General features: G+C 42.8%; 1 protein-coding gene across 1 annotated transcript in view; it reads left to right on the top strand.

The window, feature by feature from the left end:
• KIF5B (kinesin family member 5B) overlaps positions 1–25975 on the top strand; it is a 115532-nt gene that overhangs the window by 56097 nt on the left and 33460 nt on the right. Inside the window, exons 6-12 of the mRNA XM_082259193.1 lie at positions 2935–2990; positions 12356–12443; positions 13822–13946; positions 15949–16053; positions 18701–18846; positions 21311–21464; positions 23207–23383. Coding sequence (XP_082115319.1) covers positions 2935–2990; positions 12356–12443; positions 13822–13946; positions 15949–16053; positions 18701–18846; positions 21311–21464; positions 23207–23383 — 851 coding nt within the window. The remainder of the gene's footprint in view (positions 1–2934; positions 2991–12355; positions 12444–13821; positions 13947–15948; positions 16054–18700; positions 18847–21310; positions 21465–23206; positions 23384–25975) is intronic.

Raw genomic sequence — 25975 nt, 5'->3', positions numbered from 1 at the left:
TCTATGTAGTGCACGGGCCTGCCAGATTGCATACAAATTGAAAGTGTTTAGGTTTGACCTCATATTATATGGTTTTGGTAAGTCTAAAGGAAAATCTTATAGTGTGTATGGCCCATTAGTGTAATCTATGAAAGCGCTGGCTGTCTGTGCCCTATTCATCTGCAAGGTACCGTAAGTACCATTAATGTATTCTTATAAATAAGGTATTGTAAGTATTACCGGTAGATGTATAATCTCTCAAGGCGCTGGCTGTGCGGGAATCCTGTACTGGTATACCGTAGCTTCGGCTACATACAGTATACCGTGCTGAGCCAAGCACGGTAAGCGATGTATTCTATTATTGAATGCAAAGCCTGCTCGGATTGGCGGAGTCAGAGAGAGTAACATCATCCCGCCTCTATGACTTCGCCAATCCAAGCAGGCTTTGCATTCAATAATAGAATACATCGCTCACTGTGATTGGCTCAGCGCGGTATACTACGTAGCCGAAGCTACGGTACAGGATTCCCACACAGCCATCGCCTTGAGAAGATTATACATCTACCGGTAATACTTTTACTTACAATACCTTGGAGATTTATAAGAAAATACATTTATGGTACTTGCGGTACCTTGCTGATGAATAGGGCACAGACAGCCAGGGATTTCATAAATTACACTAAATTATTTAGGGGATTTATTTGAGGTTCAAATGTTGTCTTATACACCGGAAAATACAGTAACACTTCCTGTCACTTGGTGGATAAATTTATTTCTCCACTGTGTTTATGGAAGTTTCCATGTTTGCCACCTAGGATATACTTCAAACATTACTGCCCTTGTTCATCTCTGCTACATGGGGGATGCAGAGTTTAGTAGTTTACAGATGGAAGGTATCATTGTTATATGCTTCCAGGTCAGTTTATAGGAAGTAACCAGGACACTGCAGGTAATTTTTGTACTTGTTAAAACATTTTTTTCTTTTTCTGAACAAAGAAAACAAACACCACATCTAAGGACCAGTAAGCTGCAAAATGTAACATTTTTGTTACCTGATTTTGGTTTATATGAGGGGCGTTCAAGTCAAACTGGGACTGTTCATTTTACAGGTATAAAAAGGATGCTAGTGTTACGGTACTATATGCAGTAGTAAGTGGCAAGTGTCCTATTACTGATGGGCAATGCAGATGTTGCAAGCCAGTCCAGAGACGGTTAATCAAGATGGCAGACAACAGGGTTAGTGCGTGTATGGAACAGCCCATGGTGATATAGTTTCTTGTGAATGAAGGCGTAAAGCCCATGAATATCTACAAAAGACTTCAAAGTACAGTGATGAGAGGCTCAGCCTAAAGCCTCGTACACACGTACCGATTGTCGGCCATAAATATTCGGCCGACGACCGATCGACCGATTGTAGGCTTGTTAGTATGATGCTTCCGACAGCGCACTTTCGGCCGAAAAGAATCTGTCGTGCAGGCATTAAAATTTTTGTTGGCCAACACCAGAACGGCCGATTGTTCGCCAGTCAGTACAGATTTCGGCCGACAATCAGCAGATTTGCAAGACTGGGCATGCTCAGAGAAGAAAAAACACAGGGAAAGTTAACCATCACATGACATCACTTCTGCAGTCGGCGGACAAAATTCTTGTGCAGTCTTTTGCACTTTTCAGCGGACAGGACAGCCCTGGACAAAAGACGGCCGATCGGTACGTGTGTACAAGGCATTAGTAAGACATTTGAATGGTGTGAACATTTAAAGATGGCTGTACATCCATCAGTGACGATTCTGGCCCACAGCAGTCATTCCTGTGAACATTCAGCGCGTGAAACACCTTATCCTGAATAATCGACGCATAACCTGTAGTGAAATTGCACAAATTACTAATCTTTCTGTGAGAACGGTGAACAAACCTTTGCATTGTCGAAAAGTTAGCGTACGCTGGGTACCAAGACAGCTTTCTTCATTTGACTGCCACACAAGAGTTGAGTTGAAGTCTGCACTGTGTTGAAGCGTTTTGACAGGTAAGGCCAGGATTTTCTGGATCACATCATTACATGTGATGAAACCTGGGCACATAATTTCACTCTGGAATCAAAATGAGCATCAAAGCAGTGGAAGCATGCATTCTACTCCTTGAAATGTGTTTTTATTTTACGAACTCAAAAGTTCCAGTTTGACTTGAACAACACTCGTGTATACTGTAACATCCACTTATGTCTGCCTTGCTACTTGATTGCATAAAATGAAGAGGATGAGAACTCTTCACTGAACCCTCTATTCTGCAGACTCCAGGTCCCTTTCTCCCCTTGCTTTTTGAACTGCAAACCTACACTGGTGACATTCATCCTGAGCTTGGTCTCCTGTAGGTTCATTAAGCTCCTCCTTTCTACCAAAGAGATTATAGAGAAGGTACCACTGGTGCAAGACCAATTTTGGCTACTGTGGGGCAGCTTAGTTTAAAAGTGGGTTCAAAGTCTCAGCTCAATTTGAAAAACAAACCAAGGGCTTGTGTACTCCCCAGTTAATTTTGTCCTGTTTGCCATTTACAGCTTCAAATAACTCATGCAGAATCTTTCCCATGTAGAAGCTTGATTTTTGAAAACTAAAATCACAGGTTATCAAGTTAGTGAAATAGGGAATTATATATATAGTCTTAGGACAGATGGTGATTTTTTTTTTTTTTTTTTTCTTCTTTTCCACAAAAAAGTCTGAATATGGGCAGATGTTACCGTCCTCAGCAAGCAACCAGACAATGCTTGTCTCATCAGTCTGTAGGTGCAATGCTAAATTCTGTAAGCGACTCTAAACTGTCACAACGGCTTTCCCCTCAAGTCTCTTGAAACTTTTTTCTGAAACTACTGTGCATAAACCTTGACTGACATAGTACCCGTGCAGAGACTATACAGCTAATGTACTCAGATAAATTCAAAATCTTTCATCTCTTTTATTCTAGTGTCAAAAACAAATCTGTCTGTGCATGAAGACAAAAACAGAGTTCCGTATGTAAAGGTGGGTCTTTTAATTATTTGTTATGTGTGTGTGTGTGTGTGTGTGTATACACACACACACACACACACACACACAATCTCACGAAAGGGTACACCCCTAACATTTTTGTTAATATTTTATTATATCTTTTCATGTGTCAACACTAAAAAATGACACTTTGCTACAATGTAAAGTAGTGAGTGTACAGCTTGTATAACAGTGTAAATTTGCTGTCCCCTCAAAATAACTCAACACAATGTCTAAACCGCTGGCAACAGAAGTGACACCCCTAAATGACAATGTCCAAATTGGGCCCAAAGTGTCAATATTTCTCTATCATTCATTGACAGACACAGCTCGATCTAGTCAGAGACTATAGGGTTATGCTCCTATCATGAATAGGCACTAGGCAGGAAAAAAGCTTAACCACACCTATGGGGGCTATCCCTGCAGACATAACCCCACACACCCTTCTATCATCAAAGCAGTTTGTTTCTGCCTAGTTTAAGGAATAGGTCCTAGCTTCCTGCTGGGACTTTGGTCTTGGCTATTTTATTTTCACTAGTTAGTTCCTGAGGGCCAAGATCCAGAGGAACTACAAGCAACAGCCGGCTTTCGCACTGGATAATCCAGATCCTTAAGGTCTCCCAGCCTGGCCAGCAAGCGTGAGCAGGTTATAGTCCAGAACTAGGCCTCGCCACGACAGTGCCCAGATAAATGGGGACGAGCCTGCGAGTGGACCGTCTCGCTGTGACGCACACGACCTGGAATGCCCTGAGTCGCAGCTTCCCCTTTGCTGACAGCACCCCATCCCGGGTGGGAGGTGATCTGTTTCGGAATGGCGTCCACCTGGTACCGTGGTATCGTGAGTAAATTGTCCCCCCAAAAACCCATGGCCGTCTCGGGTGGATGTGGGCCCTTCTCTGGAATAGTCGGACCTTAGGGGCTCCCTCGGTAACCCCTGACACCTCGGAGGACTAGTCCTGTGTACCCCTCGGCATTCCCCTACCCCAGGCAGGTTTTTACCTGGGGGGGGGGGGATAATGCGGCCGTTGTGGCGCTTATTTGAGGGTTGTGACTTGTCCTGTGTGGGCCCCTGGGCAGGGAACCTTTACGATGCCTATTGTTCTGGGCCCCATTTTGGGGGGTCCTGGAGACCGCATGGCGTGCCCTGAATGGCCGCCATTTTGCTGTGGATCATGATTTTTATATTCCCATTAGATTTGTTTTTTTATTTTTTTTTTTTAATTATATTTTTTTTGAAAAAAAGAAACATTACAAAAACAATCAACAAACTAAGGGACAGTGTCCCTGTAATAAAATAAAATTGGACAACGAATTGTCAGCATGAAAGTACCAAAGTACAAAATATCACAGTATTGCACATAAAGAAAAAAGGGGAGATAAACAGGCCTCGGTGTAACCCAGAAGAATGAAGATCCCAATCATCCCAAACAGCATTAAACTTTGTTTAAAGTTCATCATGGACCGTTGCCGTAAGAAGTTCCATTCCCCGAATATCCGAGAGCAAACGTAAAAGAAGGGACTTATCAGGGGGTATTTGCTGCAGCCAACAGAGCGGAATAGCTCTTCTAGCGGCCAAAAGGAAAAAAGATAGCAATTAGTCAACTTGGAGACACTGGGGAATGGAAGACCCAGCAAATAATGTAATTGATCCAGCGGCAGTTGCAAAACAGTAAATATCAATGACATAATGATTGATCAAAAAGGCTATATAGCAGAACATTGCCAAAAGATATGATATAACGTGCCCAATTCCACCCCACACTGCCAGCACAATTTTCAAAGCAGTCTCTGTACCACGCATCTAGAAGATTTAAAAGCAGAAGTCCAAATTTTACTCCCACATAGGGAGAGTAATGGTGCGTTGCAAAATCCCAGACCATTTCCGCATATAGGAGTGATACTCCTCAGTCAGCGGCAGGGCATCATGAAGGATATTGTAAATAGGACACCAAGTGTCCCTGGTAAGGGCCATGGGCACATAAGTATTCAAAGGCAGAGGGCCTCTCCAGATACGGGGAGGCCGACAATGATCTGAAAAAATGACGTTTTGTAAATAAAAATAAAAGGAGTGTTTAGGAAGAGCAAACTTATCACTTAGTGTTTCGAAAGAAAAAAAAGTGCGGGACACCAGATGGGCAAAGTTATGATGGAGTTGAAAGAGTGGGGCTCATGTCCAAGCCCACACCCGACCAATATGAAGTCCATCCGGTAACAAGGGATTGAATAAAACGCTAGTGAGAGGTGGGCATGGCGAAGAGAGAGAGAACTTAAAGCATTTGCGCCAGACCTCCATAGTGACTGCCATGGAAGCCAAGCACATACCCCTCAACACTCGATCCGTATGCAACGTAGGAGACCAGAGCAATGAGCAGGGATGGACTGGAAAAATCGCACCCTGCTCTATTTCTGACCACCGATTGGGAAGACCAGGAGGCCACCACTCGGAGGTTGGAAGCATAGTAATAATAATATCTGGAGCCCCTAGACCCCCCGCCTCCTAGGAGAATACACCACAGAGGCGGCCACCTGTTCTCATCAGCCGCTGCATGGGAACGCGCTTTGGTGGAAGCTCTGATAGTTTCAGTGCGGGAAACCTTTAAAATTTACTGATCAATCCACAGCGCCGGGTAAGCAGGTGTCTTTTTGCTCCCGCAAATCCCGTAAATCGGGCAAGGTGCTCCCTTCCCCAGAACTGTTTCATACTATTGTGGATGAACAATGGTGGCGCATTAAGCACATGTTGGTGGTGCCTAAGCGTTTTGCACGCCGTTTCCCCTTTGCCGAGGCAGTGTCCGCTAGGTGGACTGTACCACCAAAAGTGGATCCCCTGGTGTCTAGGTTGAATAAAGCGACTCCGGTACCGGTGGAAGAGTCTCCAAATTCTGTGGGACAGGTGGACTCCTTGTCCTGCCATATACACGTGGTAGGAGGTCACATATTGAAGGCTACCTTATGAATGTTTTGGTAGCGCAGACTGCTATGGAATGGGTGGAGTTACTTAAAAGTAACTTGGAAGCTGAACGGCTCCCCCCTGCGGTGTTGAAACTACTGGACCAGTTGGCTCAAGCCCTGGTGTTCATGTGTGCTATGTCCCTGTATTCAGCCCCGTTGGTGGCCAGGGCTTCGGCAGTGGGGATTGCTATTAGGTGCATGGTGTGGCTAAAAAGCTGATCGGCAGACCAGGCTTCTAAAAACACCTTGACTGATCTTCCCTTCTTAAGGGAGAGGCTGTTTGGACCCTCTCTCGACGAGTTGATCAACTGTATTACAGGGAGAAAGAGAGCATCATCTTCCCCAATCTTCTAAGGGCAAGGCGCCGTGTCCTAGGCGAGGGCCTTCCTTTAATACTCCTAAACGTCTTTTTAGTGCCTCCGGGTCACAAGAAAAATGTAAATCATTCATTCAGGTCTTCTGGACCCAAGAAGCCGTGGTCAGGGAAAGCAAGACAGGCCAATTAGGACCTGCAAATAAGTCCTCGTCTGCATGAAGGGGCGCCCTCACCCGATTCTGGGGTGGGGGGGGGGGGGCGTCTGTTTGTTTCTTTCTGGAACACTGAACCTCCTTGATTCAGGACAATTGGGTTCACAAACTGACCTGATCTGGGTGCAAGATCAAATTCCTGTCTCGCCCATCGGACAGGTTCTTCCCGTTCAATCTTCGACTATCCCCAGTCCGGTTAAGGGACTTGCGAGGGGCAGTACACGATTTTCTGTCGCAAGAAGTGATTGTACCAGTGATTGTACTGGTTCCTTTTTTCAGGAACATTTTCAAGGGTTTTTTTTTTCAAAACTCTTCACCGTGCCCAGGAAGGAAGGCAAGTTGCGTCCCATCCTGGATCTCAAGGCCCTGAACTGCTTCATGTGGGTACAGAAGTTCTGGATGGAATCCATCCCCATGGTAGTGGTGTCACTACTCCAGGGAGATTTCTTAGCCTCCATAGATATCAAGGACGCATATCTACGCATCCCTATTTACGCTGGACACCAGCAGTTTCTTCACTTTGCGGTCGCAGAGGAGCATTATCAATTTGCGGTGTTACCCTTGGTCCCACCTCAGCTCCCAGAGTGTTTACCAAGGTCTTAGCACCGGTATTGGCATTGCTGCACCAGTGGGGGGATATCGGTACTGGAGTACCTAGACAATCTGTTGAGAACGGATTCTCCTTCAGTCTTCTTTGGGGATCACTGTCAGAACTCTGCAGGATTTCAGTTGGAACCTCAATTTCAAGAAATCCGTGCTGAAACCTGTATTGAGACTGGATTATCTGGGCTTGACTCTGGATTCAGCTTTGGCCAAGGTGTTTCTTCCCCCAGACAAGCTGCAAAAGTTGCAGGAGGCGATTCGGTTGTTGTTGGCGAACAATCTGTCCTCTCCGAGTTTGCATGTGGGCCTTGGGTCTGATGGTAACAACCTTCCAGGTGGTTTCGTTTGCTCAGTTCCATACTAGAAAGGGAGATTCTTGTCAAATGGAACAGGGATCCAAAGTCCTTGGACTCTTTGATTTGGTTAAGCCACAACACAGTCTGCTCTGTAGAAGTGGATTCGGTCTCTAGCACTATGCCAGGGCAACTCCTTCCTCCCATTGTTTTGGACGGTGGTGACCACAGACGACAGCCTCTCGGGCTGGGGTGGGTTGCTGGGGAAGCTCTGTGCCCAGGGTACCTGGATGATGGAAGAGTGGAAGCTACGATAAATGTTTTGGCGCTCAGAGCAATAAAGCTTTGTCTGAGCCATCGGACGACTGGTCTGCAGGATTGTCCGGTTCGGATTCAATCAGACAATGCCACGGCTGTGGCTTACATCGATCACCAGGGGGGCACCAAGAGTGTCTTGGCTGCCAAGGAGGTGGCCGAGATTCTGGCCTGAGTGGAATAATTAATTCCAGCCCACTGCTGTACACATTCCAGGTGTGGCGAACTGGCAAGCGTGTTACCTGAGTCGTCAGATGTTTGATCTAGGGGAGTGGTCCTGCACCCGGAGGTATTTTCATCTCCTGTGTGTAAGGTGGGGGACTCCCGAGGTCGATCTGTTTGTTTGCTTCTCACCTCAACAAGAAGGTTCAGAGATTCGTAGCCAGGTCTCGATCCTCTGTATGATGCCACAGACGCTCTGGTGGCTCCTTGGGGGTCAGTATTGGCTAATTTATGCCTTTCCTCCCTTGTAACACCTGCCGAGGCTTCTGCGCAGGATAGAGATGGAAGGGATTCTGGTGACCCCAGACTAGCCTCACCGGTCTTGGTACGCAGACCTATTAAGGTTGGTCGCGGATGCTCCTTGGAGGCTTCCTCTCAGGGAAGATCTGCTGTCTCAAGGTCCAATCTTCCATCCTGCTTTGCAGTCGCTGGCTTTAATGGCCAGGTGTTGGGTGATAGAGGTCTTTCTGACTGTGATTCCTACACTATTGAAAGAAGTAAGGCTAGGAAGTTGACTTCTAGGAAGATATATCATCGTACGTGGAAATCCGTATATTTCATGGTGTGAATCACTGAAGGTGCACCCTCGCTTGGCTTGTTTTCAATGGCTAGGGTCTTGGCCTTTCTGCAGAAAGGAGTTGAACAGCGGTTGGCTTTGGGCACTATCAAAGGCTAAGTGTCTGCTTTGGGTATATATTTCCAACGCTCGTTAACTACACTTCCTTTTGCTTCGTACCTTTTATACAAGGGGTGCGCCATATGGCTCCTCCGAGAAGGTCCCCGCTACCTCCGTGGGACCTCAATTTGGTATTATCTGTTCTTCAACAGCCTCCTTTTAAGAACATTCAGGAGATTTCTCTGCTTTCGTGGTCCCAGAAGGTTGCCTTCTTGGTGGATATCACTTCCGCTCACAGAGTATCTGAACTGGCGGCGTTGTCCTGCCGCTCACCTTATCTGGTCATACACAGGGTTGAAGTGGTACTTCGACTTAATCGTTGCACTCTTTGAATGTGGTTTGTGCGATCAGGGTCTATCTGGAGACCACTGAGTCTTTTAGCATATCAGGCGCTCTTTTTATCCTTACCGAAGGATCTTGTAAGGGATTGGCTGGGTCTGCGGCGACCATATCCAGATGGTTCAGGCAGACGGTAGTTCAGGCTTATTCACTGAAGGGTCAGGTTCCTCCTTACCCGGTGAAGGCGCATTCTACGAGGGTGCTGAGAGCCTGTTGGGCTTTTTGCCATCAGGGCGTCGGTGCTGCAAGTTTGCAAGGTGGCAACTTGGTTTACAAAATTCTACAAAGTAGATGTGTTGGCATCTTCAGATGTTTCTTTTGGCTGCAAGGTTTTGCAGGCTGCTGTTTAAAGAGAACTGTTTTTGTTTTTTTGTTTCCCTTAGAAGGGTTTATTGTGTTTTCAGGGTGAGCTCCATTTGTTCCTGGTTGAGCTCCATGTTCCCTGGTTGGCTAAGTGTAGCCTTTGAGGAGTTACGTTTCCGTTTGCGTTGTCTTCCCACCCCTCATGAATAAACTGCTTTGGGACATTCCTATAGTCTGACTAGATGGAGCTGTGTCTGTCGAACGATAGAGAACTGGATTTTTGTTGAACTTACCGTAAAATCCTTTTCTCTGAAGTTCGACAGACGCAGCACCTGCCCCTCTACTTCTGAGTGAATGGGGTTTTTTCTATTCTAAACACTGCTTGCAACTTAACTGCTTGATGATAGCAGGGAGTGTGGGGTTATGCCTGCAGGGACAGTCCCCATAGGTGTGGTTAAGCTTTTTTCTTGCCTAGTGCCTATTCTTGATGGTCCCACTGATCCATGTCCTTAGTTTGCTTGTCTTCAGCAAACTGTGGGCTTTCTTGTGCATCATCTTTAGAAGAGGGTTCCTCCTGAGACGACAGCCATGCAGACCAATTCGATGTAGTTTGCAGCATATTCTCTGAGCACTGACAGGCTGACACCCCCCCCCCCCCATCTCTATAAGCATTGCAGCAATGCTGGCTGCACTCATACATCTATTTCCCAAAGACAACCTCTGGATATGACGCTGAGCGCATGCACTCAACTTCTTTGGTCAACCATGGTGAGGCCTGTTCTGAGTGGAACCTGTCCTGTAAAACTGCTGTATGGTCTTGGCCACAGTGCTGCAGCTCAGTTTCAGGGTCTTGGCAATCTTCCTATAGACTAGGCTATATTTATGTAGAGCAGCAATTCTTCTTTTTTTCAGGTCCTTAAGAGCGTTCTTTGCCATGAGGTGCCTTGTTGAACTTCCAGTGAGAGAGTGAGAGCGATAACAACAAATTTAACACGCCTGCTCCCCATTTACACCTGAGACCTTGTAACCCTAACAAATCACATGACACAGAGGAGGAAAAAATGCCTAATTGGGCCCAGATTGGACATGTTCACTTAGGGGTGTACTCACTTTTGTTGCCAGCAGTTTAGACATTAATGGCTGTGTGTTTTATTTTGAAGGGGACAGCAAATTTACACTGTTATACAAGCTGTACACTCACTACTTTACATTGTATCAAAGTGTCATTTCTTCAGTGTTGTCACATGAAAGCTATAATAAAATATTTACAAAAATTAGGTGTGTACTCACTTTTGTGAGATACTGTGTGTGTGTGTGTGTGTGTGTGTGTGTGTGTGTGTGTATATATATATATATATATATATATATATATATAGATATAGTGCATTGCAAAAATATTCACCCCCCTTGACTTTTTACCTAATTTGTTACATTACAGCCTTAAGTTCAATGTTTTGTTAATCTGAATCTTCTGTGATGATCAGAACACAATAGTCTAAGTTGGTGAAGTGAAATGAGAAAAATATATACATAAAACTAATTTTAGAAATGGAAAACAGAAAATTGGCATGTGCGTATGTATTCACCCCCTTTGTTATGAAACCCAAAAAAACCTGGCGCAACCAATTACCTTCAGAAGTCACATAATTAGTGAAATGATGTCCACCTGTGTGCAATCTAAGTGTCACATGATCTGTCATTACATTTACACACCTTTTTTGAAAGGCCCAAGAGGCTGCAACACTTAAGCAAAGAGGCACCACTAACCAAACGCTGCCATGAAGACCAAGGAACTCTCCAAACAAGTAAGGGACAATGTTGATGAGAAGTACAATGTTGATGAGAAGTACAAGTCAGGGTTAGGTTATAAAAAAAAATATCCAAATCTTTGATGATCCCCAGGAACACCATCAAATCTATCATAACCAAATGGAAAGAACATGGCACAACAGCAAACCTGCCACCAAAACTCATGGACTGGGCAAGGAGGGCATTAATCAGAGAGGCGGCACAGAGACCTAAGGTAACCCTGGTGGAGCTACAGAGCTCCACAGCAGAGACTGGAATATCTGTACATAGGACGGCAATAAGCCGTGCGCTCCATGGAGTTGGGCTTTATGGCAGAGTGGCCAGAAGAAAGCCATTACTTTCAGCAAAAAACAAAATGGCACGTTTTGAGTTTGCGAAAAGGCATGTGGGAGACTCCCAAAAGGGTATGGAGGAAGGTGCTCACATCAACCCAACACATCACATCACCCAAAGAACACCATCCCCACAGTGAAATATGGTGGTGGCAGCATCATGCTGTGGGGATGTTTTTCAGCAGCTGGGACTGGGAAACTGGTCAGAGTTGAGGGAAAGATGGATGGTGCTAAATACAGGGATATTCTTGAGATAATCCTGTACCACTCTGTGCGTGATTTGAGGCTAGGACGGAGGTTCACCTTCCAGCAGGACAATGACCCCAAACACACTGCTAAAGCAACACTTGTGTGGTTTAAAGGGAAACATGTAAATGTGTTGGAATGGCCTAGTCAAAGCCCAGACCTCAATCCAGTAGAAAATCTGTGGTCAGACTTAGTTTTCTGTTCATAAGCGCAAACCATCCAACTTGAAGTAGCCGGAGTAGTTTTGCAAGGAGGAATGAGCAAAAATCCCAGTGGTAAGATGTGGCAAGCTCATAGAGACTTATCCAAAGCGACTTGGAGCTGTGATTGCTGCAAAAAGGTGGCTCTACAAAGTATTGACTTTAGGGGGGTGAATAGTTATGCACATTGACTTTTTCGGTTTTGTCCCATTTGTTTGCTTCACAATAAAAAAAAAAAATCTTCAAAGTTGTGGGCATGTTCTGTAAATTAAGTGATGCAAATCCTCAAACAATCCATGTCAATACCAGGTTGAGGCAACAAAACACGAAAAATGCCAAGGGGGGGGGGGGGGGGGGGGGAATTCTTTTGCAAGGCACTGTGTGTGTGTGTATATATATATATATATATATATATATATATATATATATATATATATATATATATATATATATAACACCCATATTTCTATATTATGTTCCATTACATGTTCATTCATTTCTTTTTGTTTTTTGCTTTAATGAATTTCCGTTTCCTCTGTAGGGTTGTACTGAGAGGTTTGTTTGTAGTCCTGAAGAAGTCATGGATACTATAGATGAAGGAAAATCTAACAGACATGTAGCTGTGACAAGTAAGTTGCCCATGACTGACATGATCCTCTTTTAAACTGGAACAGTCCTGGGAGATTGGGAGCTGCTGGTACTTCATTTTATTTATGGGGCCAGTCTGCTGTATTTTCAGAAGAGTTTAGTTTCATGCATGTTTAGTGAAGGCAGATTCCACATTATCTATCCTATAAGGTTCATGTTAAATGCTGTTGATGTTTAAAATGGCATTATAACACAAGCTCTTTATCATAGCCTTACTCATCTTACCCTTAATTCTTTATTTTCATTTGGTTTGTACCTGACATGTTTGTAATCATGACATGGTTTGCCATTAACTTTAATTCTGGTAACCTTTTGCATTACATTTTTTTATTAAAATGGTTACATGTTTGCCTGCCATAGACCTCTCTTACAAGACCCTTGCTTACAAGGCATTCTCATGCTACGATTGCTGGGCAATGATCCAAGATGAGCAAAATTGGAAAGTTAAAAGTCTGAGTCCTGTTGGCATGTTGTATTTTTTTTTTTTTTTTTCGTGTCCTCTTTTATATATGGCATACCTCCTGTTCTGTGTCGTGGCTGGACAGGGTAAACTCCCATAATGCTCATGAGCTGTTCTTTTTCCGCTCCAGTAAAAATTACTATCTCAGCTCCCTCTCATAATTATGCTTATTCACGCAAATGGGAACGGGGGAAAGTGCTGGGAGGTGGAGGGAGAAACCTGTTGCATTACTTTGAGGGGAGCTCTCCTGTCCTTGAGTGTTCTGAAGCGGTATGTGGAGAACATTCAAGAAATGCACTGTGCTCCGCATTTTATGAATGAAATGTTAACTCTGCAGCCTTTGTGTGGGTTTTCACTGTAGTCCTTTTGGAGTGTGCACTCATTATTAGGATTTTTTTTGTTCCTAGGATGTACTGTAGCAGAGATGACCATCTCCAGTTGTCAAAACACATTTTTAAGTCCCCGTTCACACTGAGGCGACCTGGTCGCCTCCCATAGGGAAACTGCGGACTCGTTCTAATAGGAGCGACACAAGTCGCTCTGACTTAGAAAAAGGGTCCGGAGCTTCTTTGGGGCGACCTGGAGGCGACCGCCATAGACTTCAATGTTATGAAGTCCGTGGCGGCCGCTCCGAGGTCGCGGCGCGCTGCTCGCACCGCGACCTCGGAGGTCGCGGTGCGAAGTAGCGTCGCTTGTATGTGAACGGGGCCTAAGTTCTAATCTTATGTTTTTCTCATGCACATTACCAAACAAAGCTTTGTTCCCAGTTTTTCTGTAAAGAAAACATACACTGTTAAATAATCAAGGATAGGAGTTGAACTTCACTGTACAATATCGGGCTACAATGGAAAGTGTGATCCTCTGCTTTAGATGTAGTGAGATTCTTTCCCCTCTTTTAGATATGAATGAACACAGCTCTAGAAGCCACAGCATTTTTCTAATCAATGTAAAGCAAGAAAACACTCAAACAGAACAGAAACTGAGCGGTAAACTTTACTTGGTTGATTTGGCCGGTAGTGAAAAGGTAAGCTGCTTTAGGGATTGGTTTAACGTTGTGTGTGTGTGTATATATGTAATGTTGTCATCCGTTGCTGTTCCTATATATACTCGGGGACTAAAGCTTGATCATACACTAGTGTTTTTTTTTTCATTCACAAGGAGCCGGATGGTGGGGCTGAATCTCGATAAGCATAGAATCGGATACATACAAGAAGGTGGTCAAATCTAGATAGATGGGCATAATCAGTCCAGGAACGCCAAGTCCAGAGGAACTTATCATGAGTCCTCCAAGATGGCTGTCAACTTGTTGTTAATCATACAGTGATACCTCGGTTCACGAACTTAATTCGTTAACTGACTCTGGTCGCGAACCGAATTGGTTGTGAACCGAGGCACATTTTCCCATAGGGTTCATTGTAAATCTGGTTAATCCGTTCTGACTTTTTTTTTTTTTTTTTTTTTTTTTTGAAGCACAAAAATATGAAACAAATTACAATACACATTAGTACAGTATAGTAATGTATAAAGAGAGAACACTAACCTTGCTTGAGATGACTTCTGGCATTGGGAGTCCAGTACAGTAAGCACTCAAACGGGTGAACTGTACAATACAGTAAGTACAGTATTGTACAGAAGTACTATACAGTATTGTACAGTACAGTACTGCATGTGCTAAAAAGCACACCAAAAAGCAAAAAGTGTCTTCACAGTACTCACAGTACTTCTTTCTGTGTCTCCTTCTCTCCACGATCTTCCTACAGGAAGTCACGACCATGTGACAGCCTGGAAATAGCATTAAAATGGCCACGGCTCCTGTTCGTGAACCGAAGCAGAGTTTGTGTACCGGAGCATATTTTTATGAACTTTTCGGTTCGTGAACCGAGTTGTTCGTGAACAGAAGCATTTGTGAACCGAGGTATCACTGTATTTGTCATTCATGCTGTGTTTTACTACCTAAAAATTAAGGGTTGGGGGTTTTCAAGCCCTGACAATAGCTCATTTAGTAGCTGTAAAGAGATTGGCAGCCAATTGTCATTCCGAACGGAAGGGAGAGTTGATTGGCTTTTGAAGTAGAGCTTCAAAGGTTTTTTTTAAAAGGGAAGCTCTGCTAGTTCGCATAACCCCCCCACTGGCACATTTGGCACCACTTTTTAGCAGGGGAGGCGGGAGCTGGTACCTGGTAGGATTGCCACACGGCGGTCTCTGCCATGTCCAACCCCGTCTCCTTTCCCCCCTCCCCCTCTCCTTTCCCCCCCTCCCCCTCTCCTTTCCCCCCCCTCCCCCTCTCCTTTCCCCCCCCTCCCCCTCTCCTTTCCCCCCCTCCCCCTCTCCTTTCCCCCCCTCCCCCTCTCCTCCCCCCCCCCCCACTTTGTTGGACCTGTGTGTGTGTGTCCCAGAAGACGGCGGGACCATTCAGAAAGCGCAGTGCAACTTGCACTTGTGTAGTAGGAAACCGGCTGTGAAGGCTTCACTGTCAGTTTTCCTTACTTGCAATGCCAACGCCTGCACCCGAAGCCAATGGACAAATTGGCTTGTGGTGCCGACATCGCTGGGTCCCTGAACAGGTAAGTGTCCTTATTAAAAGTCAGCAGCTGCAGTATTTGTAGCAAGCGAGATGATATCTGAAGAGTATGGGCGTGATTTGCAGTTACTTTTAAAGGAAGTCAGGCTGGAAGGTGGAGTTTGCTTACGAAGAATTTGAAAAATAAAATGTCTAAGCTGCAGGTAGTGAAAATTCTCCCGCAATGTAATTTGTATAAAGTTCATTAGTTGAAAGGTGCAGTGTGATTGGTTGCTAGGGTTTAACAGCTCTTTTAAATTTCTATGTGCTTTGCTGAATAAGCTTGTGTTTTCTGAGATTATGAACATGAAGCAGAAAGTTGGAAGTATTTGGAACACATTAGGTTAGGGTTTAATTTTGTGAGTCCTTGTTTCTTAGTAATGTGGCTTTCATGCTTTTCCTTTAACGCAAGCACACCAAACTTTTGCTCTTCATTTTAAACTGTATTTCGTTCTAATGTTTTTAGGTTAGCAAAACTGGAGCTGAAGGAGCTGTGCTTGATGAAGCTAAAAACATCAACAAATCTTTGTCAGCGCTTGGAAATGTCATCTCTGCCCTGGCTGAAGGCAGTGTAAGTTGTCAACACACTTAAATTGTATTGTTGGTATTATACTCTGAATCTTGTTTTCTAGCAGTTTTCATTGCTTTCAGTTAGTATTCATTCACCCACTGGAATTTTGTTTCATACATATTTCAGCTGAACATGGCTGTAATATGTGACTGCAGACATGGGGGGGGGTGGGGGATATTCACTGCGGTTCTGCAGTTTCCAAGCCATTGCTCCACCTCTAGCTGTGAATAAAATCGCACCCATTTCTCTCCTGTATTTTCACCTGATTACTTCAACCATCTGCCAGTCCTGTTGAACAATGAAGAGCAGGAATTGCCAATAAAAGCTTATTATTTTTGTAGGTGTATATTTACACAGAGTTCTTCATTAAAGTGAACCTTTTAAGGTGTTCCCCTTAAAGTAGCTTTGCACATGCATAAAATGTGTGTGTGTGTGTGTGTGTATATATATATATATATATATATATATATATATGTGTGTGTGTGTGTATATATATATATATACACAGTGGCTTGAAAAATATTCATACCCCTTGAAATTTTCCACATTTTTGTCTTGTTACACCAAAAAAACATACATGATTTTGTTTTAAGGATTTTATGTGATAGACCAAAACAAAGTGGCACATAATTGTGAAGTGGAAAGAAAATGATAAATTATTTTCAAAATGTTTCACAAATACACCCCCCCCTCCCCCCCCAAGTCAATACTTGCTAGAACCACCTCTTGCTGTAACTACTGCTACAAGTCTTTTTGGGATGTCTCTACCAGCTTTGCAAATCTAAAGAGTGAAATGTTTGTCCATTCTTTTTTGCAAAGTAGCCCAAGCTCTGTCAGATTGGGTGGAGAGTGATGGAGAGCAATTTTTAAGTCTTGCCACAGATTCTCAATTGTATTTAAGTTTGGACTTTGCTTGGGCCATTCTAACACATGAATATGCTTTGATCTAAACCATTCCATATTAGCTCTGGCTGTATGTTTTGGGTCGTGGAAGGTGAACCTCCACCCCAGTCTCAAGGCTTTTGCAGACTCAAACAGGTTTTCTTCTAAGATTGCCTTGTATTTGGCTCCAATTATCTTCCCATCAACTCTGACCAGCTTCCCTGTCCCTGCTGAAGAAAAGCATCCCCAACATGATGCTGCCACCACCATGTTTCACAGAGGAGATGGCGTGATCAGGGTGATGTGCAGTCTTTTCCACCACATGTAGCGTTTTGCTTTTAGGCCAAAAAGTTCAGTTTTGATCTGATCTAAACGGAGCACCTTCTTCCACATGTTTTCTGTGTCCCCCACATGGCTTCTCGCAAACTTCAAACAGGATTTCTTATGGCTTTCTTTCAACAATAGGTTTCTTCTTGCCACTCTTCCATAAAGGCCAGATTTGTGGAGTGCAGGAATAATAGTTGTCCTGTGGATAGGTTCTGCCATCTGAGCTGTGAATCTCTGCAGCTCCTCTAGCGTTACCGTGGGCCTCTTGGCTGCTTCCCTGATTAATGCTCTCCTTGCCCGGCCTGTCAGTTTAGGTGGACAGCCATGTCTTCGTAGGTTTGCAGTTATGCCATACTCTTTCCATTTTCGGATGATGACTGTATATTCTGGAAAGAGCTTTAAAAAAAAAAAAAAAAGCACACCTATTTTGGCAAGGAATATGAATACATTTACTGTGTTTCCCTGAAAGTAAGACCTACCCTGAAAGTAAGACCTAGTGTTATTTTTGGGGAGGGCTGCAATATAAGCCCTAGTTTAGTGTATGAAAAATCCTAGGATGCACTTTATTAGTGTTTTAAATAATGTCCAATGTGTGTTTTTGTAATATAATACTGTGAAATACATTCCTTGCATCGCCGCTCTGCTTTCAGCTGATTCTGTCTTTCTCCTCTCATACCGGTAGCTGTCAGAGGGGGATCTCAGCCCCTCCCCTCTGCAGTGTAACACAGAAGCACCGGTATTCGATTAGAATTGTGGGAAATACCTTCGATACATCGGCCCTTCCGTGACCCCCAGCTGTCAGCGGGGGAGAAGAGGGCGGCAGATCAGCTGAGCCCGGAGCTGCGATGAAGAAGGTATTTCACACTATTGTAATCTAATCTACCCTGTGCTTCTGTGTAAACTGCAGAGGGCAGGGGCTGATATCCCCCTCTGACAGCCAAGGTATGAGAGGAGAGGATGAGAGACAGTATGAGAGACAGGAGACAGTGGGAGACACAGCAGTGATGTAATGAAAGTATTTTACACTATTGTATTACAAAATCACACACTGGACATATGTAAAACACTAATAAAGTGCATCCTAGGATTTTATATACACTAAACTAGGTTCACACTGGATTCTTGGCACACAGGGAGGGCAGAGAGGGACAGAACATTATAAGACCTACCCCGAAAATAAGCCCTACTGTGTCTTTTGGTGCCAAAATTAATATAAGACTCGGGCTTATTTTCGGGGAAACACAGTAATACATTTCTTAACTTGTTTCATTGGCTGAGCATTGTAAATAAGGTAATTTACATCCTCTGCTAAACCATTATATCTGGCCCTGGTTCTAGTAAGAATTCCTAGCCTGTTTTATTGTGTTTGAAGGAAACCGTCAGCAGTGTTAGTTCAAATGTTTCAGCTTGCTTGATATGACATTATGTCCCCATACAGGTCTATATTCCATATCGAGATAGTAAAATGACTAGAATCCTCCAAGACTCCCTAGGAGGCAATTGTCGAACCACTATTGTAATTTGCTGCTCACCATCCTCCTACAATGAGTCTGAAACAAAGTCTACTCTACTGTTTGGTCAAAGGTGAGAAACACTGTGCATGATGTGCAACTTAACATCCACCACCACCCCACAAAAAAATTTGCTTACCAATATTCAAGCTGATTGTGATTCTGCAATGTTAAGTTAAAAATTTAAAATCTATTAGGCTGATTTTGGTAATTTGTTTTATCTGTTTATTGTTTAAATTCTATTAATAATACAGACATAAAACACCTGTATGTAGAAAGTGGCATGCAAGTATTTTAATAGCTCTTACAAGTGATATATTTCAAGCATTTCTTTCTATTGAATTTTAATGATTATGGCTTATAGCGAGTAAAAACCCAGAATTCAGTATCTCAGAAAATTAGAATATTGTATAAGACCAATAAAGAGAATTATATAAGACCAATAAAGAGAAAAAAAAAAAGATTTTGAATAGAAATGTTGTTACTGAAAAGTTTGTACAGTATAGTATGCACTCAATACTTGGTCGGGGCTCCTTTTGCATGAATTACTGCATCAATACAGCGTGGCATGGAGGCGATCAGCCTGTGGCACTGCTGAAGCCTAGGTTGCTTTGACAGCGGCCCTTAGCTTGTCTCATGGTTGGGTCTGTTGTCTCTCATCTTCCTTTTGACAATTCACCACAGATTCTTTATGGGGTTTAGGTTAGGGGGAGTTTGCTGGCCAATCAAGCACAGTGACACTATGATCATTAACTTATTGGTACTTTTGGCAGTGTGGGCAGGTGTCAAGTCCTGCTGGAAAATGAAATCCGTATCTCCATAAAGCTGGTCAGCAGAGGTAAGCATGAAGCGCTCTAGAATTTCCTGGTAGAGGGCTGCGCTAACTTTGAACTTGATAAAACACAGTGGACCAACACCAGCATATGACATGGCTCCCCAAATCATCACGGACTGTGAAAACTTCAAACTGAACCTCATGCAACTTGGACTCTGTGCCTCTCCACTCTTCCTCCAGACTCTGGGACCTTGATTTCGGAATAAAATGCAAAATTGTTCCACAGTCCGTGATGATTTGGGGAGACCAGTCATCTGCTGGTGTTGGTCCACTGTGTTTTATCAAGTCCAATGTCAGCTCAGCCCCTCTACCAGGAAATTCTAGAGCACTTCATGCTTGCTTCTGCTGACCAGCTTTATGGAGATGTGGATTTCATTTTCCAGCAGGACTTGGCACCTACCCACTTGCCAAAGTGCCAACCCCTGGTTTAATGATCATGGTATCACTGTGCTTGATTGGCCAGCAAACTCACCTGACCTAAACCCCATAGAGAATCTGTGAGGTATTGTCAAGAGGAAGATGAGACACCAGACCCAACAATGCAGACGAGTTGAAATCTTTTATTTATTTTTTTTAAAGTTTCGGAAATACAGAATTTTGGGTTTTCACTAGCTGTAAGCAATAATCATCAAAATTAAAAGAAAGAGATGCCTTAAATATATCACTCTGTGTGTAATGGATCTATATAAAATATGAGTTTCACCTTTTGAATTGAATTACAAAAATTAACTTTTTGATAAAAAAAATTCAAATTTTACGAGATGCACCTGTGTGTGTGTGTGTGTGTGTGTGCGCGTGTTTTATCTCTCTCTCATAGATAGATAGATAGATATAGATAGATATAGAGATATATATATATATATATATATATATATATATATATATATATATATATATATATATATAATCAAACCTAGCCTAGGGCCATTTGTATTCTTGCATGCCAAATCGTCTCTTACTGAAGACTGTATTGCTGAATTTAAATTCTGTACATTTTTCATTACCTTGGCCTCAATCTATTTATTTATTTATTTTTTTTGAGAGCGAGCTGTAATAAAATGTTGAGTAAGCATCATAGAACACAGTATTTAACCAGCAAAGTTCAGGGTTGGTTACACATTCTTAAAATGAAACTGAACTCAAAAAGTAAAGAACTGTTAATTGTGCATAAGCAATACACTACAATATTTGACCTTTTTGTCTGAAATGAATCCTGAAAAATAGTGCATTTCCTGGTATTTGGATGTGCCTTGGCACCCCTGTGCCTACAGCCTCACAGATGTATGTCTGCAATGTCAGAGTTTGGTTTGGGGATATCACTACTGTGTTGCTCACTGTTCTCTTTGCTGTGGGCTCTGAAATGCCTTTACCAAGATGACTGCCTCACAGAAAAATTGTGTTAACCAAAGCATGGTAAGTCAGTAGTGGGGAAAAGATTATCTGCAAGGAGACCACAGGTAAAACTGGTGACTAGTCCTTTGCTCGTCTGTCTGCCTTTTTGTTGGCCACATCTTCCAGAGTTAGGTTCCCCTTCATAGCTCATTTCTAGTGAGCATAAACCGTTATTAACGTGGCAGGGCATTATAGACTGTTTCCCTTTTGGTATTAATGCATAAATGCCATTTAGTTACACAGCTACATTGTTCTAGCTCTAAGTTCAGAAGAGCAAAACTAACAATTTTTTTTGTTTTACTTTCACCAGAGCGAAGACTATTAAAAACACTGTGTGTGTTAATGTTGAGCTCACAGCTGAACAGTGGAAGAAAAAATATGAAAAAGAAAAGGAGAAGACAAAGACGTTGCGAGCTACAGTGCAGTTCCTGGAAAGCGAGCTTGCTCGCTGGCGTAAAGGTGAGGTCAAGCATAGTACTGGATTTATAATGAGAACTTTACTGATGAACCTGCTTCCCTAAGCTTGGGTAATGTCAAAATGCTCCTACAGGGAGCTGAAAGTGATCCAGCAGCACTATCAAGGAATCCCGAGACTTTTGCTCCCCTATGTGAAAAATAGAAGGGGCAAAAAAATGAGTTTTACCCAAACGCTTAAACCCCTCAAATCCGCCCCAACATGCAAATGTGTAAACGCATGCATCAGGGGCCTATATATAAAAACCTCAATTGAGCTACACATTGCATATTGCCGCCTGCACTGGAATGAGAGCAGTAAGTCTGCAGCCATTTACGGTTGAACCCAAAGGGATGACCTTTAGGAGCTTTTAATGAGTCACATATGATAAAATCTGGGTACTGAAGTTCTTTGTAATTTCATGGGCGCACACAATTTTAAACTTGACACATTTGATATCTAGTGACTTGGCGCAACCCCTTGTTTTATATTTTACCAAGCATTTTTTGCATATGTATGGCCTTAATGAACTTTAGTGTATTTTTTACTGGAATTTTGGCCTGCTGCACTAACATCAAGTGACACAAATTTGTAATCCTCATTTTATTCTCCAAGGTCTCTACTTATAGAAAATATAGGTTTGGGGGCTTTAAATATTCATGCCTAAACTTTTTTTAAACCTGTGCAAAAAGGCATTAAAATGGCTCTGGCAATAAAAAGGGTTACCGTACTTTACCACAAAAGCTCATGTGCTTTATTTGGTTGTAGGCCAATTTTTGAGTACAGATTTAACCTTATTGTGATTTATTGTCTAAACTGGCTGTGTGATAGTTAACCACTTAAATACTGGGACCTTTACCCCTTCCTGCTCGGGTCAATTTTCAGCTTTCAGTGCTGTCACACTTTGACAATTGCGCGGTCATGAAACACTTTACCCATTTATTTATTTTTTTTAAACCGAGCTTTAGTTTAGTGGAATTTAATCACCCCTGGGGTTTTTTAGTTTTTGCTAAACTTAAGACAAACACTGAAAATATTTTGAAAAAGGAAAACCTTCTTCTTTTTTTTTTTTTTTAAACCTATAACATTTTGCAAATAAGTAATTTTTCTCCTTCACTCATGTGCGCTGCTGATGCAGCACTAATGGCTACTGATGGGGGCTTACGATCAGTGCCCTGATTTAGATGTGTAGATGTCCCTGTCACACTTGCCGGTTACTGACTCTCCTCACAGAGCAAACTGGTTTACATGTGAGCAGCTGTGATTGGACACAGCTGATCACATGGTAAATGTCCACTATGATTGGCCCCCAACTCCAATCTGAGCTGATCAGAACGGACATGCAGGGGGGACAGGGTTCTGGGAGGACGCCCTCCTAGAACTTTACGACCGCGCTGTAGCCATGTTTTAGCCCCGTTAAGGAGAGTCATACAGCAATCTTCCAGACACAGATAGCAAATAACGGGTTAAAACCCTCCCAAAGTACTATATATATATATATATATATATATATATATATATATATATATATATATATATATAATATAATATAATATAATATAATATAATATAATATAATTTATTAGTACTAGTAATCATTACAAATGGCTTTGCTCCTTGCAAGTTGAAGGCTGCAACATGTAGCACAATATAATGTTAATTTAAAGAAAGTTGAATTTTAGATTTACAGACTGATATTGATTGAAGGACTGTGTGCTAAAGTATAATTCCTGTCTGTGTCCTGCAGGGGAGACGGTGCCTATTGAAGAGCAGTTTGACAAGGAGAAGGCCAATCTGGATGCATTGGTTGTGGAGAATGTGGTAGTCAATGATAAGCCAGCTGTGACACTTACTGCTAATTTCACTGATGCTGATAGAAGACATCGTGATGATGAAGTTGCTAAACTGTATAAACAGCTAGATGACAAGGTAAATGCTATGCTGTACGTTTATAGAGTGTGGCACGAATCCATATCAGAGTTGTTTACGCACAGTAGTGATGTGGCGGTCAGCAGTAGGAGCCACAGGGCCCAGCCGGAGACAGGCTATCCAGCGCACTCAGAAGTGTTGGGTAGCAGGGATGCCTGTATCTCTTCAAGAGAACTAAGATATCATTTGCTGCTCTTTGGGAATGCAAGTATTAAACCTCGTTCACACAGAAAAAAACTGCCCTCCTATGGATTTTCATGGCAAGTATACTGCAGATATTTGCGGCCGGTATCCTAGGTGTTCCGACCGGTGGTTGCTCTGCCTGTAGAACTGCACATCCAGTGGTTACCTGTGATTAAGAACAGATGTCTGTCCCTGATGGCAATCTATCTGCATTTAGAGGCAAACATCTGTTTCTAACAGCAGATAACCACTAAGAAGGACCAAAAAAAAAGCACACGAGGGCTCAATTGGTTTTTAAAAACCTAGCATCTAGCACACTACCATAATACTTAGCATAATAAACATCACAAAACAATAGTGCAGTGCTAATATAAATTAAATTGTATGTGCAATACAATAGTGCACTGCAAATGCAGTTTATCAAACGATTATGTATCACCACAAATTGAAAAAATTAAAAAAAAGAAATCCAAATTTGAAGCCAAAAACTGAATTATGTGAGTCTTCAATTATGAGGGAAATGACAGATGTGGAAACCAAACGCCACCAAACATGATAAACCACACAGCACCTTTGTGTGCAACAGAGGGAGACTTACCATAATCATATGACCCCCAATTAAGAGTGGTCAATCAGCGCTTGTGTATCAATCCAAGTTATCCAGCTTTCGTCAAAAGCACTTCAAACGATGGTACTGCTGCGTTGCAATAAATTGCTGTGCGTATATATACTCAGTTGGACACACAGTATCATGAAAAAAGAGAGACATGCTCTCCATAGTGTAATTCTGATTAAAACACCAATTTCATTGGTGAACATCCTGTCATTGTAAATGCACTTACAATGAAGAGATGACAACCAGGCACCTTAATATCATCATTTAAACAACTCCTATTCCTGAATCCAAGATGGCCATGGCTGGATCGCATATGCGTACTTGCGTGTTTCGTCTCTGCCCTACTAGTTTCATCAATTTTACTCTTAAGCCACAAGATGGCACATTATAGAAGTTGTCAACACTTGCTATATAGCATCATTCAGGAGACGGCACTGAATGTGTTTGGCGCACTGCAATTTGTATGCAGGGTTAACTATCAATCTCCACCCTGTGTATGTTGCTCTAATAAGGATGTCTTCCTCCTTGTGGCGTTCTGTATAAAATGGAAGAGTGGAAGCGTGTGTCATGCTTCTGATTACGTCATCTTTGACAAAACTAGTAGGGCAGAGACAGGAAATGCGACACTACCCATATGTGATTTCTGCCACGGCCATCTTAGATTCTGGAATATCAGTTGTTTATATGATATGAAGTGTCAGGCTGTCATCGCTTCATTGTAAGTGCATTTATCTCATTAAATTGCTGTTTTTATCGGGATTACACTATGGAGAGCGTGTATTTTTTCTTTTTCATGATACTATGTCTGAGTATATATGCACATTGATCTTTTACAATGTAGCAGTACCATCGTTTGACATGGATTTGGGGAAAGCTGGATATCTTGGATTGATGCACAAGGGCTGGTTGACCACTGATAAAAAAGGGCCCTATGATTCTGGTAAGCCTCCCTCTGTTGCACACTGAGGTGCTGTGTGGTTTATCATTAAGAGCCAGTTCACACTGAGGCGATCCGACTTCGAGGGGCGACCTGTGAAGTCGTGGTGCACAGCGTGCACCGCGACTTCGGCGCGAATTGCAGGGACTTCACATAATGGAAATCAATGCAAGTCGCTCCCAGGTCGCCCCAAAGTAGTACAGGACCCTTTTTCTAAGTCTGTGTCGCTCCTATTAGAACGGGTCCTGTGCTAATCAATGGCGAGTGACCAAGTACGACTTGTCAGGCTGACAAGTCGCGCTAGTCTGAATGGGGTCTAAGAAGTTTGTTATCCACATCTTTCGTTTCAGTCAGAAGAATCTGAGAATTCACCATTTTTGGCTTCACATTTGGATTTCTTTGTTTTTATTTTTTCAGTTTGTGGTGACACAATAGTTTGATGTATTTTCATTGTACTATTGTATTACACATACATTCTAATTTATCTTAGCGCATACTATTATGTTTGTTAGGCAGGTAACCACTGGCTATACTGATACATGCATATACATGCTTACAGCTGTAGAATAGTGTGGCTGCTATCAGCCTGTCATTCAGTTGACCTGGCTGAGCAGCTGCTGCTTATTAGAACACCTAGGATTCCAGCTGCAAGTGTCGGCAGCATACTTGAAGCAGAAATTTGTAGAAGGGCATTTGTTACTCACATGAATTGGGCCTTAAAGAGGTTGTACACCGAGATTTTTTTTTTTCCTCTTCTTTAAATCCTGAAAGAGAAACCCATAATGAGCTAGTATGCATCGCATACTAGCTCATTATGAAATACTTACCTTAGAACGAGCCCCCGCCGTGCCGTCCG

Source organism: Pelophylax lessonae (genome assembly GCF_965119305.1).
Source record: "Pelophylax lessonae genome assembly, chromosome: 5".
Taxonomy (NCBI): domain Eukaryota; kingdom Metazoa; phylum Chordata; class Amphibia; order Anura; family Ranidae; genus Pelophylax; species Pelophylax lessonae.
This window is presented reverse-complemented; position numbering and strand designations above follow the sequence as displayed.